This window comes from Rhinichthys klamathensis, unplaced genomic scaffold, assembly GCF_029890125.1.
Source record: "Rhinichthys klamathensis goyatoka isolate OS25496 unplaced genomic scaffold, OSU_Roscu_1.1 h1tg000220l_1, whole genome shotgun sequence".
Taxonomy (NCBI): domain Eukaryota; kingdom Metazoa; phylum Chordata; class Actinopteri; order Cypriniformes; family Leuciscidae; genus Rhinichthys; species Rhinichthys klamathensis.
Window position 1 is genome coordinate 1,990,332 of NW_026606744.1, and position 18,625 is coordinate 2,008,956.

The following is an 18,625-nucleotide window of genomic DNA, read 5'->3' on the forward strand; positions in this document are numbered from 1 at the left end:
CTTTTAAGAAGTTGTAGAAATATTGTCACTGAAGCTGAGCAAAAGTGGATTCTGCTCTTATCTTCAGCCCCCTTAAAAATACAGTGGAACTGTTGTTATAGAGCAAGCAGTACAATGTTATGACAGCTTCTTCTGAAAGAAGCACAACATACTCAGATAAAACCAGTACATTAGCTTCAGAGAGTGTGTGCAACACTGAGGTTTAATAAATGTGTGTGTGTGTGTGTGTGTGTGTTTTAATAAATAATGAATTAAAGATTCATTTTAAAGAGAACCGTCATAAGGTTGCCCCAAAGTGCTTGGTGAATCATCAGTTCTGGGTTATGGTGGTTGTTTTTACCCTTTGGGAGCCTTTATGAAAAGGTTGCTGGATCTAGAAATCTAAAATTACACAGATAAATTCAGTTTGCGCACTGACAGTCCTTTGCTTTACACAGCTTAGATCGAGAAGAGTTTGCGTTCTGTGTTTGTTGTGTGCAGCAGAATCTCTTTGCTTTTATAAGTTTAGTATTCATTTGTTTTTGCCATGATTGCGTTTAATGTGTAAATAATCTTTGTTGTGATTGGTTTAGTGTGTGCTGAGGTTAAGGTCAATTGTGTTGCCTTGATCTCTGTGTCAGTAAACAGGCAGTAAAATAGACACAGCACTTAATCTAACAAGATTTCACATTTCCTCCAGGTACAAATATAAACTCTATTATAGTGTGCTTGTGTGTGTGTTTACCTTTTACTGGTTGCTTATGTGTACCCTTGTTTGTTGGTATGCATGTTGTTTGCTTGCGTACCTTTGTTTATGCGTCTGTATAGTTTCTTTTTAAACTGACATTCATTCAGAAGTAGCTATGTGTTTTGAAGGTATTTTGTAGGTATTTTTGGATATTTTGAGATGCCAGATCATCTGAGTGAGACCAGGGATGTTGGTCCTCTCTGCTTGATCTCTTCTTAGTTTGGTTATACAGATTAGATGCATTACAAACAGAGGTGTACAATTACAAAGTACATTTACTTGAGTATTATTTTTTCTGGAAACTTTTTACTTTAACTTCACTACATTTGAAAGACAAATATCGTACTTTTTACTCCACTACATTTCTGTCAAGGTCCTTGAGTAGAAAGTAGTAACGTCAGTCAGGGGATGATTTTGGTTGCAGGGGTTGCATTTTGGTTGGAAATATAAGTCGAGTTGACGTTAGTACCCGGGTTCAGATTGACGTCAACATCCAACGTTGGACAGACGTTGGATTTTGGTTGGAAATGAAAGTCGGGTTGACGTCAGAACCCAACGTCAGTTTGATATTGATATGAGGGTAGGCAGGCATAGATTCAGAGGCATACGGTACTGTAAGTATTACATACAACAATGCAACAATAATAAAACAATACATTGATATTTACTTTTTATTTTTGATACTTAAGAACTTTTTAAAACGAGTACTTCTGTACTTTTACTTGTAACAGAGTAATATTTGACCAGTAGTATCTGTACTTTCACTCAATTAAAGAAGTTGTGTACTTTGTCCACCTCTGATTACAAAGATCTAACAGTTCTTCATAGTATTGTCTTCCTGTCTTTAGTTCTTGTTTGCTTTGTGCCTTTTTAGTTTCCATAGTTACCCTCATCTGTTATCATGGCTACTCATTGGCTACACCTTAGCCCTTTGTTACCTTGTGTATATAATCCCCAGTGTTTCTTCTGTTCGGTGTCTGGTGTTGTCGTACGTGGATGTAATTGAAGCACTGTTCTCATTAAACTCTAAATTATTACAATAGACTGGGAGCTTTTAAAGTACAGTAGTTGCAGTGGCTGTTATGAAATCAAGCTTAAATGATGAGGTGCTGTCCATGGGCCTGGAAAGGTCTAGCAAGCTGCTTTTACAGAGCTTTTAGTTTCAAGAATGTACATTATTTTCTTACAAGTTTTAGATATGTTTGCAATTTAAGTGGTGGATTTTCCATGCCAATTAATATTGAGAAGGAAGTCATGACTAGTTGGATGTGGTTTGGAGGCACGTGGTACGCCTGATATATGATGGTGACTTGGTGAAATCCTTAGGGACATCCCCAACTGTTTTGCTAGTGATGTGATTGTCAGCTTTGTTTAATGTGATACGGTAAATAACTTTGCTGAAGAGCTGAGATAAGGAGTATTTGCAAGTTTTTTACTTTTTAGGTTTAAAAATGTGAAATATTGTACAATAAGTGCATGGAGCTGTAAAACATCCCTCTTTTGGGTTCTGACTTCACTACCTTTGTATCATTAATACCTAATAAATTTATGGCATTTCTGCAAAGATCTGAAACTGTTTCTGTCACATGACATAGCTGAAGACACTTTACATACCGGTTACTGTGGCAACTGCACATTTTTTGTGCAGTTTTTTTTTTTTTTTACTTTTAAAAATTTGCCTGGGAGTCTGCCTTTGAATGTCACATAAATGAGTTACTCCTGAATGATTTCCTAGAGCAAACTGTTCTGTGTTCTTTCCATGTATTTCTGTGTTCAGACACTTTTAGGCCAGTTGCATTGTGTGGACCCACCAGCTGCGGGTTTAGCGTCATGATTTATGAAACACATTTCACCTCCCAGAATCTGCTGCAGCATTATTAAGAAATGCAGCACTGTCCTGCATTTTACAAAGACACGTTTTAATGTTTTTCAGTATTTATTCAGCAACTGAATAACATTCCTAATTAAAAGTATAATTGAATCATTTTAATTAAGGGTGCTAATCGATTAAAATTAATCAAATTAATTGCATAATTTGCTGATTAAGTTAATCTCAAACAACTGCATATGTCAGTTACCAGCCAGCAGTCACTAATGTTGCCAGAAATCAACTTTCATTGAAAACGATTGACTTCTTGTTGCTTTGTCACTGAAAATCAGTATCAGTGTTAACACCCCTTAAGTCAGCATTGATTTGTTCATTTTTACAAATGGTGTTTTAAAATTTTCTAGAATTTTTATAGTCCATAAACCTGTCTATATGCCAAATATTTGTCTTTAGTCTGCTGGAATAGGCATGTTTTACCACGCTGAGCAGAACCAGGCACAGATAATAGCCCTCGTCACAGTAATGCTAATTCACTCCTTTACGATAAGCATTTAACAGGAACTCACTGGGCTTATCAGACTCTAGGAATCTCTCACTCTCCTGGGCAGGAGAGAATGATGTCCTTCCTCTCTAAAAGTGAGTTCATATGAAGTGAGATTGTTGAGACGCAAGAAAAGGACTGCTGTGGCAATCACTTTTGAGGGGGGTGATTAATTGGAGGATTAATTGTCAAGCTGGAACAAAGTAGGACATTGTGGGAACATTCTGCTTAATGAAGCATGTTGGAGTGACAAAAGAGAGATATCTCCTGCATTCATATGGTTTCTTACACATAATTATTCTGCCTCTTAAGATACCTCATTTTAGGCAAATCTAAAGCAGCATTGCATGTAATCCCAGAATGCATTGTAATAAGGTCTGAGATGATGGTAGACATAAATATATACATAATCTTATATATAAACCTTTTTTTATATTCCTTTTTAATTCTGGAAAAGTTTGTCAAAAGTGTAGTAAAAATATTACACAATACTTTATGTATTTTTATGCTCATGTTATTACTTATGCTGCTAACATCTAAATCCATTGAAATCAGTTGCGAGTCTAGTGGGTTCACTTATGAGGATCCTTGATGGCAAGAATGGTCCCTATGTAGTCAATAGGGAGCTCACTTGTTTTGTCAGGGCTGTTGTCGTGGCTGTGCGCTTTTAACAGATCCATCAGGTCCTTTCTCTAGTGTTAATGTGGTGGATGGATCATTTGTCTTCACTAGTGCTGCTGTAGCGACAGAGTCAGCAAAATAAAGCTTCTACCTGCTGCCCCCTGCAGAGAGACAAGAGAAAGAGAAAGAGAGAGAGATGCGAAGGCGCCTGTGGCTGATTGCACTCATGCTGTTAGTATGCAGGATGCTGCAGTAAGCCGTATTTATTCAGCAGGGACCGTCCAGGGTAAGAATACTGAAATCATGAGATGAGGTGACAGGAAATGCTTGAGGCTGTAGAGCACCGGCAAACAGTGACATAACACTCACACAAACATCTAGAGCCTCTGATGACCTCCTCTGAACCCATACTGAGATCAAGAGCCCTCTCCATCCACCACAGGAAGGCCCATATCAGACATGGTCAAGAATCAGGCCATATTTTCAAAGTTTTCAACAGTTATCCTGGTAAATACCCTGGTGTTTCATTTATACAATTGAAAATCGAGAACTGGTTCTTACTCTCCAAGCAACAAACATGCAGCATGAGATATATATATATATATATATATCGGATATATAACGCCCTTTTCCATAACCGTAATGTTTTATCTCTGGAGGCACTGTAAATACTACTGTAACTACTACGGTAACTATTATGTCAAGTTTTGCCCAAATCCAAACCACCGTCACATGTGCGACTTGTGTTGAACATTTCACAATAGGCCTATAATTTTTTTGATTTTATACCTCTCTTACATTCTTAGGAAGTCCATGCAATGATGTATTTCAAAAACAGCATTTCCTCGACAGCCTTACAACTACACATTTATTTAGCTGACATATGGTTCAGAGTTAATTCATAATTTTACTGAATTACAATTTTTGATCATCACCATGTTTGAGATTTGTGTGTTGAGGTAGGCTATATGTGCTTGCTTCTTATTGCGACTTTGCTATTTATTTGCCTGCAGGATGAAATGGGTAAAATGTATTCCTCTAGTTTAAGAGGAAAATGATGTTCATATTGTGTAGCTAACTTGGAAAACATGGAGATGAAAAAACAACGATTATAGCTGCATGCATTCCTAAACATTTTTAGGCGCCTTGACAAGAAGTTTTAAGATCAAAAAGACTACCTGCTACTCAATTCATGAACAAAAGTTTTAAAGTTGACTTTAACTGGAACAAATTAGTTTGTTAGAAATAACTTAAAAATTAGAAATAACTTAAAAAGTTGAATGCGATAGGTTGCCTTATTTTTTTAAGTTAGCTCAACTATTATTATTTTTTAAAGTAAATAGTCAATAAGCGGTAATGTATTATGCAAAATGTGTTACATGGTGACGTAGCTACATTATGGAAATAATAGCAGGACTACAAATTAGGCGTTCAAGGCAGGCTTTTTTTTTTGTTGTTGTTGGAGAGATTCACTCCCTTTGGCATGGGCTTTGTGCTTTGTTAATTTCAGTCTGCAATCTGTGCTTCTCTGTTGCTGTCTCAAGATATTTCACTGCAGTTGTGTTGGATTTAGATGAAGGAGAAATAACCAACAACAGACTGCTGCAAGACTATTACATCTCCAATGAGACCAGAACCATTCTGATCCTGTCAGTTTTATCCGTCCCCTCAGATTCAGAAATGTAACAGTGTGGTTTATTACAGAGCCTTCTGGGAGTTAAGGACACAATCGCATTGCTTCGATTTTCTGATGAACAAATCTGATTCCTTGAAGGTTCTTTGCTTTTAACCTTTGGAAGAATGTAATCAAGCGGCTGTATTGGCTGGTGTTTACAGATGTTGATCCAAATAGGACTGTTTGTTCTGGCTGTGCTTTAATGCGATTCTCTGTGTTGTTCAGCCTCTCACAAAGTTTCATTTTAATGAAGTGCCTCTTTGTGATTCGCTATCTTGATTCTTTCACACACTCGGAATAAACAAACTTGACATTCTCCTTCAGGTCCTCTTCAATCAAGATGGACTTGGGCATCATTATGGTGTGTGCTGACCTGAGCTAAGGATCTCCTTATTGGTCAGTACTCTGTTTGTGCTCTAATTAAACACAAGGGAGAATTTCTGAATTGGTTGCTTTCCAAATTCACACCAAGTGTGAATCAGATATGCGTACGTTCTTCTTTTCTGGAGTCTGTGTGTTTGTTAGATTTTCACTATTGTTCAAACGTTTGGGGTTGATACGTTTTTTTCCCTCAGGATTATATGATGAATATAATTTTTTGTATCATTATAAATGTCTTTTACGTCACTTTTGACCAATTTAAAGCATTCTTGCTGAATAAAAGTATTATTTCTTTAAACTTTTAAAAGGTAGTGTATTCTTTACTTGTCGATGGATGTTTCAAGATAAGTAAGTGAACACTCAGTAATTTTTAATTTGTGTTGCACTGGCCGATATTGCAGCTGTCTTGGGCATGTACTGACCCTGAAATCTTTCAGCTATCGATTCCATTGTAGAAATTCAGTTTATAATCAGCTAGTGTTTCCCAATCCTGCTCCTGAAGGACCCCCAACACTGCATGTTTTCTTTGTCTCCCTAATCAAACACACCTGATTCAGCTCATCAGCTCATTATCACATATATCCTCATGTGATAATGAGCTGATGAGTTGAATCAGGTGTGATTTATTAGGGAGACAAAGAAAACGTGCAGTGTTGGGGGTCCTTCAGGAGCAGGATTGGGAAACACTGAGCTACAGTATGATTAATGTATGTTGTGTGAGTGAAGTTATTGAGATAAAGTAAGTAATATTCAGTTGGCCATGGCACAACCCACATGAATGTAACGCTAAAAATGAAGGGAAATAATCTTCTGTCTGACTATGTACTGTGCATTGTGTGGTACTGTTACCATGTTTGACTCTTGTGGTCAAATTCAAGTCATCAGAGGTCTGTACCAGCTTGCAACACTTAATAGGACATTACCAATAATTTGATAATTTGGCTTGCTTTGTTTTTTTTTAAATAGCTTTAATACCTATGTAGATAAAATAGGAGGTTAAATACATTACATACGCATACTTGCACATAATGTGAATATTTGCCAAATTATGTTTTTTCACTCTGATACAAAATAAAACTTTAAAATTGTTAAAAAATAGCCCAGAGATTCAAACAGAATGAATTTGACAAGTAAAACTAATTAAACCTGACATGTTTGTGACAGTATTTTTTTTCTTCATCAATTGAAAAATGACCTTTACTTTAATATGCATTACCCTGTATTTTCACCACATGAAAATTCCCATTAATCACCTTTGTGAAATGACATATGATCCAGCAGCATGAAATAGTTGTGTCAGAAAGGGCAAATGGCTGGATGTGAAAAACAGCATCTCTGAGCCTTAGCTCTGATGAAGATAGCGGCAGGCTGCCCATATGTGACTGTGATGAAAGATCACAGTGAATGTGGTTTTAATCTCTGAGCAATGTCTCTCAAGGACAACCGCTGAAGCACCTCAAAGTGCTCCCTCTCTCTCCGGAGCCGGCTTTGACGGATGGCCCAGCGGTTCTGAAATGATAGGCTATTATTTTACTTTGCATTGGATAAATGGCAAGGCTTGCAACTCTGTCCTTGTAAGGCCTGGCAGGACCAGATGGGGAGGATCGGCGGAGGGCTATGGGATGTGCTTTTGTCCAGACAACTTGATTTCCTTCCATTCATTCAAGTGTTGGGTTTTCCATGACTGTACAGAGGTTCAAGAGGATCTCTGGAATTCAGGAAAACTCAGTGAATTAGTAATCAGCTTGTTTGAATCCCACCACACTGTTTTGCAAACATCTATTAGTGCTTCCTACATGCCCATGGGGAAACGTCCCAGAATTTAGTTTGCAGAAAGATTGAACAAGTTCTAAACTGATGCTGAATGCCACACTCACTCACTCTCTCTTATCTTTTCCTCTCTTTGTCTTTCATAGATCAGCTAGATTCATGGTCTCCACCGTCGTACTTCGATGAAGACAGCTACCCCTCCCCTCCCAGGAATATGAAAGGTTTATCAAGTGGCCGTCCTCAGCTCACCTTCACATCAGGACACACCTGTGGGCTGCCAGACTGCGATCAGTCCCTTGATCACTTGCAGCATGTCGGCCCTGACCCTCGCTCTCCCTACCTGCTCAGTCCGACCGAGAGCTTCCCTCTGGACCCGCACCGCTGCTCGCCCCGCAGCTCCATCCACTCAGAGTGCATGGTGATGCCCGTTTCCATGGCATCTGACCACGTTTCCAGCAGCACCTTTCCCAGAATGCACTACAGTTCACACCACGACGGCTCGCGGGATGACGGCTCCACTTCTCACGGTGGCAACGGCGGTGGAGGGGTCGGTATCAGTGTTGGCGGTGGGGGCGGCGGGTCCGGGAAGATGAACCGTATTCCCGCGAACCTCCTCGACCAATTTGAGAAGCAGCTGCCGATTCATAGAGACGGTTTCCACACGCTGCAGTACCAGCGCACGTCCGCCACCACCACGAGCAGCGAGCAGCGCAACGAGAGTCCTGGGCGCATCCGCCACCTGGTGCACTCCGTCCAGAAGCTCTTCACCAAATCCCACTCACTCGAGGGGTCGTCTAAGATGAATGGCACCAAGGGAGACTCTCGCTCAGACAGCGGACATCACCACCACCACCATCACGGACATCACCATGGAAATCACAAACACAGCAAACGGAGTAAGAGCAAGGAACGCAAGTCAGACTCCAAGCAACGCTCAGGGATAGCTGGCTGGTGGAGTTCTGACGACAACTTGGACAGCGACAGCACCTACCGGACTCCCAGCATCATGAGTCGGCACCATGGAGATCATATTACTCACTGTTACCCAGACCATGGGCACTTTGGCGACCTTTCTCTCAAGACCTCCAAAAGCAACAACGACGTAAAATGTTCGGCATGCGAGAGCATCGCTATGGCCCCGGAGGGCAAATTTATGAAGCGCAGCTCTTGGTCGACGCTAACCGTCAGCCAGGCTAAGGAAGCCTACCGCAAATCTTCCCTCAACTTAGAGAAACCGACCATGCCTCAAGATCTGAAGTCCTCCATGAGGCCTTGTCATTATTTGCAGGTGAGATCTCTTGCATGAAGATGTGACTGCTGGTGAGGACAGTGGTTCTCAACCATGGGACCTCAGCAAACTTCCATGGGGGCCTCAAGATGACTTAAAATAAATTTAAATTTAAGTAAACTACAACAACTAAAACGCAAGGCATTTCTTATTTTAATTCACCTCCACAAAAAAAAACATTTCCCTTGAAGAACCAAGAACCCACAATCTAAAAAAACCTGGATATACTGAATGAGGTAGCCTAATTATAAAACAGTTATTCTAAACCTGGAAAAGTCATGCATTAATAATTTTTTTAATTATGAGCATACATTTTTGCCAAGTACAAACATATTTTAGATTTTAGATTTAAAAAAAGTGTCCTTAATTCTTAATCAGAAAAAATTATAAACACCTGGAAGAATCATGGAAACACCTGGAAGAAGCATTTGAATATTGAAGTGAACAATGGGGGCCCTTGGAGTATGAGAACCACTGCTCTAAGATCAGTTTCAGTGTTTGCATCTGTGTGGGGAGTAATGCTATTCATTTTTAAAATAAACCTCTGTGTGGCTGCTTTCTGATCCATGGCTTATTGGTGCCTGTAGATTGTTGTTTAGTATTCCCAGCAGAGTTAAAAGTAAGCGTCCAATGAAAGGGTTGTTACATAGATGGGAATATGTTTGTTTTCACTGATGGAGAATATAGCCTGATTGAAGTGTGTGTGTGTGTGTGTGTGTGTGGTGTTGTTGTTGTTGTGAGGTGCTAATGTGCTAAATTCAGAGGCAGATTTATTGGTCTTGTCACTCTGACTAGACCAGTTTGTTCCTGTTGTTTATGTACAGAATTATTGCAAACAATGAGTCATATTGATTAGCATTGATCTTTCTGTGCAAATGCGCGATTTTCCGAAAGCATCACATTTTGTTGGGAATAATGGACACACCATTATTCATGGTGCTGTCAGACCACTGTAAATAGCTTCTTGCTGTTTTCTAGTTCATTTGTACAATTAGGCCTGTTTATCCTATATATGGATGGATGCTGGATTGTCACAGGTTGGCATTGTAGCAAAATGCAATCCGTTTCCAAAATTGCTGAAATGAATCACATATCTGTCACAGTATAGTACAGCTACTATGCGAATACTTCTGGAAATTGCTTGTCCTGATGGGATCATTATTGTGTTTTAGTACATGCCCATGGTAGCTGTTTTTAATAGTACTAGACCTACTTTAAAGAGGACAGTGATATTGCTTTAGTTAATTAGTCCCATGTTAGAATTTGACTTGTTTCAGCCTCACTTTATATTAGGATAATGCTTTATTCTTATTCAGAACTGGTTCCATTTTTTTTTAAAGTTGACAGTAAAATGAAAATTCACCCTATTTTCTAAACTCATGACATTGACCTTATTGTGAACGATTAATTCATGCATGATGATAATTTTTTTGACCTTGTAGTTTTAAATCAAATTGAAATGACAGTCTTTTTGTCCGGTGTTGTATGCTGGACTTGGTTGTGTTAATGGTTCTCGCACATGCCAAATTCATGCCATGTTCTGCCAAAGCTGACAAAATAGTTCTCTGCACTTCTTATTCAGCAGCACCCCTTCTGAATCTACTGACCAAAATATTGGATTCCTTAACACTTATGTGGATCAAAAGACCAGCATCCAAAACACAACATATGCTGGGCTGTCAGAAGAACTAGTTAGTGTTGCAGGGGTCTGACTCAAGCAGTTAGATAGATCAGCAGGTACAATGAAAAAACACCCTCAGTAAACATCTGCTGACACAGCAGAATCTACCAGTCCTGGACTTATGCAATAGCACAGCAGAAGCAGTGAGGCTTATGGCCCCATTGAGATAATTAATGAATGGATGGATCTGAGTGTTTCCTCAGGGAAAGAAAGAATCCAAAGTTCCCAGAGAGAACCTAAATCAGGGCTTGTGGAGATGTAATTCAGGTCCCAATGAGTAAACTTAGACAATTCTGAGTCTATATCCTATGCATTTTTTTTGTCAACAATGGCAGTGACAGAAGATTAATGTGCCTGATATTATCCTGATGTGAATCTGCTACTTTTATGCTGATACTTTCATTGGTCAGTGAGGTTAGTTGTGTAGGTTGTGATGGTAAAAAACAGAAAGTCTGTTGATTAGTGTGCAGAAATTTTGCCCAGCCTTCATCTGGATGTCCTATACTTCTTGTGTCCATACGTCTAAATCCAATTTGTCAATACCATTTTGGTAAAGCTTGTTATGGATATGGTTGAGTTATTGACAGCAACCTTCATATAAAGACAAAATTGTACAAAAGACGCATTTTTCTTTTAGCGAAAGTGGAAAACTTTCATCTTCCATTTTTAAAAAAGGCTAATTGGTTTTCATCAGTAATCACTCCCAATTTTAATTTCAGCTCAAATGCATCTGTGACAAAAATGTGGACTTTCACTGAGGGATAAAAACAACTCTTCCCATCTGTCTTTCTTAGCACACCAATTAGCTTAAGTGTGTTTGTACTTCAAATATGCCCAAATGGATTAAACATCAGCCTGCAGAAAGGGGACAGAAACCATCCAGCAGTCAATGACTGTGATGCATCTCTGGGTCAGGCGTTTAATAGTTTCTCTCGACCCCAACAAAAATAGCCTGTGCCGTCTATCACGCTGGGGCTATTTTTGGCTGCTGTTATCGATGCAGCCAGCTGTGACGCAAACTCTCCGGGAGGGACGTTCGCCCCTTCACTCTGATAGCCCTGTGTCCTGAACACTGCCAGCTGAACGATAGCAATGAAGCAGCTATTTTTGGTGTTTGTTCATCATGGACCACGTGCATGCATGTCGTGAGTAGATTCAATCATTAGCTGAGATTGTGATTTGGATAAAAATTAGGGCTGTCAAATGATTAATCGCGATTAATCGCATCCAAAATAAAATTTTGTGTTTACATAATATATGTGGGTGCACTGTGTATAATTATTTTGTATATATATAAAGACACACACATACATGTATATTTAAGAAAAAAAAATTATTTATATATAAAATATTTATATTTATATATAATAAAAATTATATATAAGTCTATATACAGTATATACATGAAAATATTTCTTAAATATATACAAGCATGTGTGTTTATTTATATATATAAAATAATTATACACAGTGCACCCACATATATTATGTAAACACAAACTTTTATTTTGGATGCGATTAATCGCGATTAATCATTTGACAGCCCTAATAAAAATCAATGCTAAATTGTTTATGAGATGATTTTGGCAAGGGTTTCCTCCACGTTTCAACACTTCTTACATAAATCATCGATCATGCTATGAGGAGGACAGCAGTTCATTGTGGACAGAAGCCTCAGCGCTGTGATGGATAGCAGTTCCAGTTGCGGTCTGTTTGAACTGGCCCCTAAAATTAAGTGGGTTCACGTAGATTTTGAATGTAACTACCTAACATCCTACTTATATTTATATCAAATATCTTAAAAAAATTAAGTTGCTTGATTATTGTAGGTTGAAAAAGTGTTTTTCCCTAGATCATTTGCTGACAGATCTGCACCACCTCTTTCAAACTTAATCGGTATCGGATTATTCCCTAATGAGGTGTTTACATTAAGGCTTTTCATTCCCTATGAACTCTCAGTCGGATTACAAACGGATTATTAAAATGCATGTAAGCGTAGCAACTGATGATGTGTTCATTTTAAATATTTCAATATGACTTTTATGGTGATATCAGCTACCACCATGTTGATATCCTTAGCTCTGGTAATGACCCATTCATATATATTGCATACTCTTAATTATTTTTTTTGTTAATTAGCACAACTGTTTTCAACATTGATAGCAATAAGAAATGGTGTAAGAGTTATAGTAATAATATTTCACAATATTACTGTTTTTACAGTTTTTTGAATCAAATAAAGACTTCTTTCAAAAACATGAAAAAATCTTACTGACCTCAGACTTTTATATTATTATATTAATAATATATTATTAATATTACAGTGCTTAGCATAAGTGAACACACCCATGCTAAAGTTGACTAAAAAGAGGAATAAAAAATCATCTTTTGGAAATTGATCTTAATGCCTTAATTTAACAAAAAAATGAGGAAAAATCCAACCTTTAAGGACACCAATTTTCTTTGTGGATGAATAATGTATCGTAAATAAATAAATGTCAGGACACCTCTATGTTAAATTCCCATAGAGGCAGGCAGATTCCATCATATCATGAATATAAAGAACTAATTTGAAACAACGATAATTCTGACATGGTTTTTCATATGTAATTTTTTATTGTATTCCTGCTAGGGCTGTCAAATGATTAATCACGATTAATCACATCCAAAAAAAAAGTTTTTTTTACATAATATATGTGGGTGCACTGTGTATAATTATTTTGTATATATATAAATACACACACATGCATGTATATTTAAAAAAAATATATTATTTATATATAAAATATTTATATATAATATAAATTATATATAAATCTATATACAGTATATACATGAAAATATTTCTTAAATATATACAAGCATGTGTGTGTATTTATATATATAAAATAATTATACACAGTGCACCCACATATATTATGTAAAAAAAACTTTTTTTTTGGATGTGATTAATCACGATTAATCATTTGACAGCCTTAATTCCTGCATGTGGAAACATTGTAAATCATGTAAAACATTGAAATTGCTCATAATAACATAACTTATCCTCTGTTTTTCTATACTCAAAAGGAGACAGATCACATGTACTGCAGTGTCTTCAGTCCCATTGCTAGTCACCTCGTCACACTATTGCTCATTTGCATAAAGTTGAACTTTCCTCAACTTTGAGTGAATGTCTTTAAGAGTAACACTGAAAAGAATAAAAGTTTTCAAACATTATGACATTGACATTTCAGTAGAGGTTGGCAAACATCACTGGGTTCAGTCCACTGCACTGTGATCTTCGGAAGTATTCATTCTCTGAATAATAAAAGATCACTCTAAATAACAGTCCTCTTTAGCTAAGCCTAGCAGCGTCTAACCGCAAACTCCTTTAAACTTTGACACACAGTTTACCCTTCTCATTATGATTCCACCTTGTTCCTTCACTCTCTGTATTCTTCAACTGTCTCTATAGAAGAGAGGATTGCATTTTAATAGATTTTCTGATAGGTCAGTGGAGGTGAATCTAATAACCAATTAATAAGACTGTTTACAAGCCAGCAGGAGACAAACAGCAACCCTTAAACACACACACACATACACTGACAGAGAGAGACTCAAAGAGACTCTGTCTCGACAACAACTCGATAAATTGTGAGTCGGACAACTAAAGAGGTCAGAAACAGCTGGTGTGTGTGTGTGTGTGTGTGTGTGTGTGTGTGTGTGTGTGTGTGTGTGTGTGTGTGTGTGTGTGTGTGTGTGTGTGTGTGTGTGTGTGTGTGTGTGTGTGTGGATGGGTTAGGGAATGTTGGTGACAGCAGATACTATTTGTGTTGCTGTTTGTCCCCTAAATGAGCTTAAACATGTTTGAACTTTCAGACGAGATAATCAGATACACTTGTTCAAAAAACAAACACGTAAAATTAGCTTTAATATTGAACTTATTTAAATGGCTTAAACTGAATTAGAGCAAAAAAAGGAATTCAATCTCACACATTGTTAACATTCAGTGCTTCTCTGAATTTAATTATTGTTTCACCACTGCAATATTTTGAGATTTAAATGTCTTATAATGGAAATCTTACTTTGAGTATGAGTTTGTGGTCAGTAATTTTTTTTTTAAATGTTTTTGAAATAAGTTTCTTATGCTGCTTTTATTTGGTAAAAAATTGATTTTAATATACTTTAAAATGTAATTTATTCCTGTGATGGCAAAGCTGAATTACTCCAGTCTTCAGTGTCACATGATCTTCAGAAATCATTTGAATCATTTATGCTGATTTGTTGTTCAAGAAACATTTCTTATTATTATCAATTGCTGCGTAATACTTTGTGTTGTGCTGTTTATTCATTTTGTGGAAACCGTGAGACATTTTTCCATGATTCTAAAAAAAACAATAAAAAACAAACATTTTTTTTGTTACAATTTAAATGACTTTAATTTTTGGCCACCAGGGGTCGCTAATCTCTTACAATAACAAAGGCGTATATCGATGACGCAAAGTATCAAGTGGAATTATGGATCTTTTATGGATGAGTGAATACATTGATGTTTTTAACAAGACTGTGATATGAAGCAGGGCGCGATTGCTAACCAGAGACGTATACCAGCGCCACACGCAACGCGAGTCCCGCGGATATAAAGGAATAAGGACATTTCATTCTACCGAACTACACGCAAGTGCTGAATTAATAAGTTACTCACAGGTCAGTTTATTAGACGAATTAAACTTGAGGTAACGCAGCGCTGTTTCACTTGCTCTAACTATCACACTAAACGGCATTTGAGTGTGTTGAATGTTGTTAGTTAGGTTGTTTGTTGGCTGTATGAGACTAGCAGTAAGCTAGATCAACATTAGAATAACATACAGATCATATTCTAACATTTCATCATATTGAACTAAATAACATTGATTAGTTTTATGTACATTTGCTCACCTGTCTAATAAAGTACATGGAACACTCGCGTCTCTGTCAAGTCGAAGTTAGTCGCGGACGTGGAGCTCTCGGCATCTCGAAAGATTTTGATCTTCGTTCTAGTCCTCTTTTTGTCTCAAAGTCTGCTTGCCATGGTCCAAAATGTTTGAACAAAACAACAACAGCGTGAGCATCCTGCTAAGCATAACCCAGTTGTCCACGTCTGTCGCCATGGTTACTATGGCAGTAGGGGTAACGCGGATATGACGCCATTGACTGGCGACTCCTCGCCCCTGCTGACACGTCCCGTTTCCTTGGTTAAAATCGCAATTCTCTCACGATTTACAAATAGTTAGAAACATTGGGGATATTGCAAGTCATACGCAGGTCTGTATGGTCATATGCAGGGCTGTACTTTAACTTTTAACTTTTTTTGCATATAGCACTGGTGCTACAGAGAAAGGCATGTGACTGACAAAGGACATTAATGTTCCATACAGGGCACACAAAATACAAACCTTAACAATAAATGTCTTCAGACAAACATTTTGTTTGCGAAAAATGGCATATTGTCTGCAAGAACATAACACATCTATATATATTCATCAAAAAAAAAAAATTTATATATCCCAATATCAATAATCCCAATCCAAATACATCCATCCATTTTGGTTGAGCTCTTTAAAATACCTCTTCATTAGAAAGGTCTATTGTTTTATTATAAATTATAATTGATAAAAATCTGTGATAGTAATTTCTTAATTTTTGACAGGAAAGTATCCACTGAGAGAAAAAAACTCCTATTCTCTAGTCTACACTGCAGAAAAACGTATGGATCCGCTTATGTTTACTTCATATTTCTTTAGAGAGAAGTTTGTTTGTTTTTTACCCAAAATAGGGTGGTGTGACTGTGAGCAGTCTGTTTCTTTCATAATGGTAGCCGAAGAACGCTCTTGCGTCCACAAATGAGACTCATAGAAGTCATACAACTTATGACGTTTCAGGAAACCACTTAAATGGAGAAAGGCAGCCAAATATCGCTGTAGCAGAATAAAACGCAGATAGAGACATTTTGACTGATGAAACATGAAGACAATAAACATACGATTGCAACAATATATGGTTTATCTGTGTTGTTTTAGACATCTCTGGTATTTTCATAAGAATATCGTATATTTATAATGCAATGCTAATCAACAGAACTTTATCACTGTAAAGAATACTATAAAATTATATAATTTTTACCTCATTCTATGATATGAAGCCATGTCAGATCAAAAAAGGAAGTTATTTCAAACACTCGACTGACGTTATGAGGTGAGTTTGCAGTAAAAACTTGTCATTTACATTTTCTCTTTTGTTGGAAAACAGGTTTGTTAACGCTTTCTCATTACAGGTTTGGAAAGATGTTTGTTGCGTGTTGCTTTTCAAATGCATGCGTGACACAAACTTGTAGAGAAGGAGCAGCATTTACATGAACCAATCAATCTGCCCTGACCAGTACTGCACTTCACAATGAAACATGCTGTGCATATATTTAATCAAAAATCACTGCCTTAGTGATTCCATGATAACACTAAGCCAAATCGCTATTTCGGTTAATCGTGCACACAAACAAAAACAAGTGGCTCTGTCTCACATACATGTGGAATTCATTTGCTGTGGCAAATTTATTCATCATTTTTTCGTGGCACGTGCGACATAGCCTATATGTCACACTGTTTACAGCCCTGGTCATACGGGCCATCCATACTGGGGGAGCGGGACTCAAATCTCAGTGATTTATCAAGAGTTTTACACCACAGATTGTGTCTGTCCTCTGGCGTTTTTGGTTAATTAAATGTCTAAAAATATCAATCTCCTTCAAGACTTAATTAACCTAAAGACTTAGGTTTATGGATTATGTGTGTGTATGTGTGTGGGTGTGTGTGTGTACAAGGGTGTCTGTGACATTTACTAATTTTCATTGACTCCTGGATCAGAATAATTCTTCTTGCAGAATGCTAAAGACCACAAGGCACATTGAAATGTGCCCCTGTGACCCGGACGAGAGGCTGGCTGATAAACAAAAGGTTTTGGTAAAAGGACACACAGTCACAGAGTTAATATAGCTGTTTTATTTTAAATATCATACAGTTGTAATCGAAATTATTCAACCCCCATTGCAAATCAGTTCTATTGGCAAAATTTTCTGACTTTCAGCTGTTTGCAATAAACAAATCAAACAAAAGTAATTTAAATATTACTCGACACAACAAATGTTTCAAGTGGTTTCCCCAAATTTAACGGAAAATGCAACTTTTAATGACTTCTGCAGTCTCAAAATGATTCAACCACCTGAATAGAATCCCTCGAAACAGCACAAATCTTCAAAACAGGTGTTGTCTCAAGCACACCTGATGCATCTAATCAAGGGCTTCATTAATTGCACCAGGTGTGCTTGAGCTAGAACACATGAAATATCTGAACTGGCTAGGTTTGTTGAGTGTCACGTTTGACTGCATGTTAAATATGACCAGAAGTCAAAAGAATGGTCCAAAAAGTTAAGAGAAGATATCATCGCCTTTCAGAAACAAGGAACAGGATACAAAAATACAGCGAAGGCTAACTAAATGTTCCTAGAGACACTGTTGGAAGCATTGTTTGCAAGTTTAAAGTTAAAGCAACAGTGGTTACACTTCCTGGACGGGACAGAAAAAGGAAGCTATGTATCAACGGCTGCAACCAGTTTTCTGAGAAGGCAGGTTCAGAAAAACCCTTGAGTGACTGCAAAGGATCTGCAGCAAGACTTGGTGGCAACAGGCACTGAGGTTTCAGCTTGCACAGTAAGCGTACTAAACGCATGCCAGAGCTCCAAGATATGCACCACTACTGACCCAAGAGCTGACACAAGAAAAGTCGGTTCCAATTTGCTCAAAATCATATAAATAAGACAGAAGTTTTGGGATTCTGTGATCTGTGGTGCGATGAAACTAAACTGCAATGTTTCGGCCCTATGGATCAGTGGTATGTCTGGACATGGGCGGCGCTAGGGAGGGGCTAGCAGGTGCTTCAGCACCCCCAAGAAAGACCAAAGCACCCCGATAGCACCCCCCAAAATAATGTCTGGAATCAATTATATTCAAATATATGTTATTTCGAGATATTAAGTCGTTATTTCAATATAATATCTCGGTATTTCGACATAATAACGGCAAATTTTTGTCCCGCCAAA

The 18,625-nt window shown here is 37.6% G+C and overlaps 1 protein-coding gene across 4 annotated transcripts in view; it reads left to right on the top strand.

Moving 5' to 3' along the window:
- dlgap2a (discs, large (Drosophila) homolog-associated protein 2a) overlaps nucleotides 1-18,625 on the top strand; it is a 185,337-nt gene that overhangs the window by 112,775 nt on the left and 53,937 nt on the right. For 3 of the 4 annotated variants that reach the window (XM_056264366.1, XM_056264365.1, XM_056264368.1), the window contains one exon: nucleotides 7,690-8,831. In XM_056264366.1, coding sequence (XP_056120341.1) covers nucleotides 7,758-8,831 — 1,074 coding nt within the window. In that variant the 5' untranslated portion in view covers nucleotides 7,690-7,757. Of the gene's footprint in view, nucleotides 1-5,287; nucleotides 5,789-7,689; nucleotides 8,832-18,625 lie in introns of those variants that run through there. The other variant, XM_056264367.1, reaches the window with a different exon arrangement.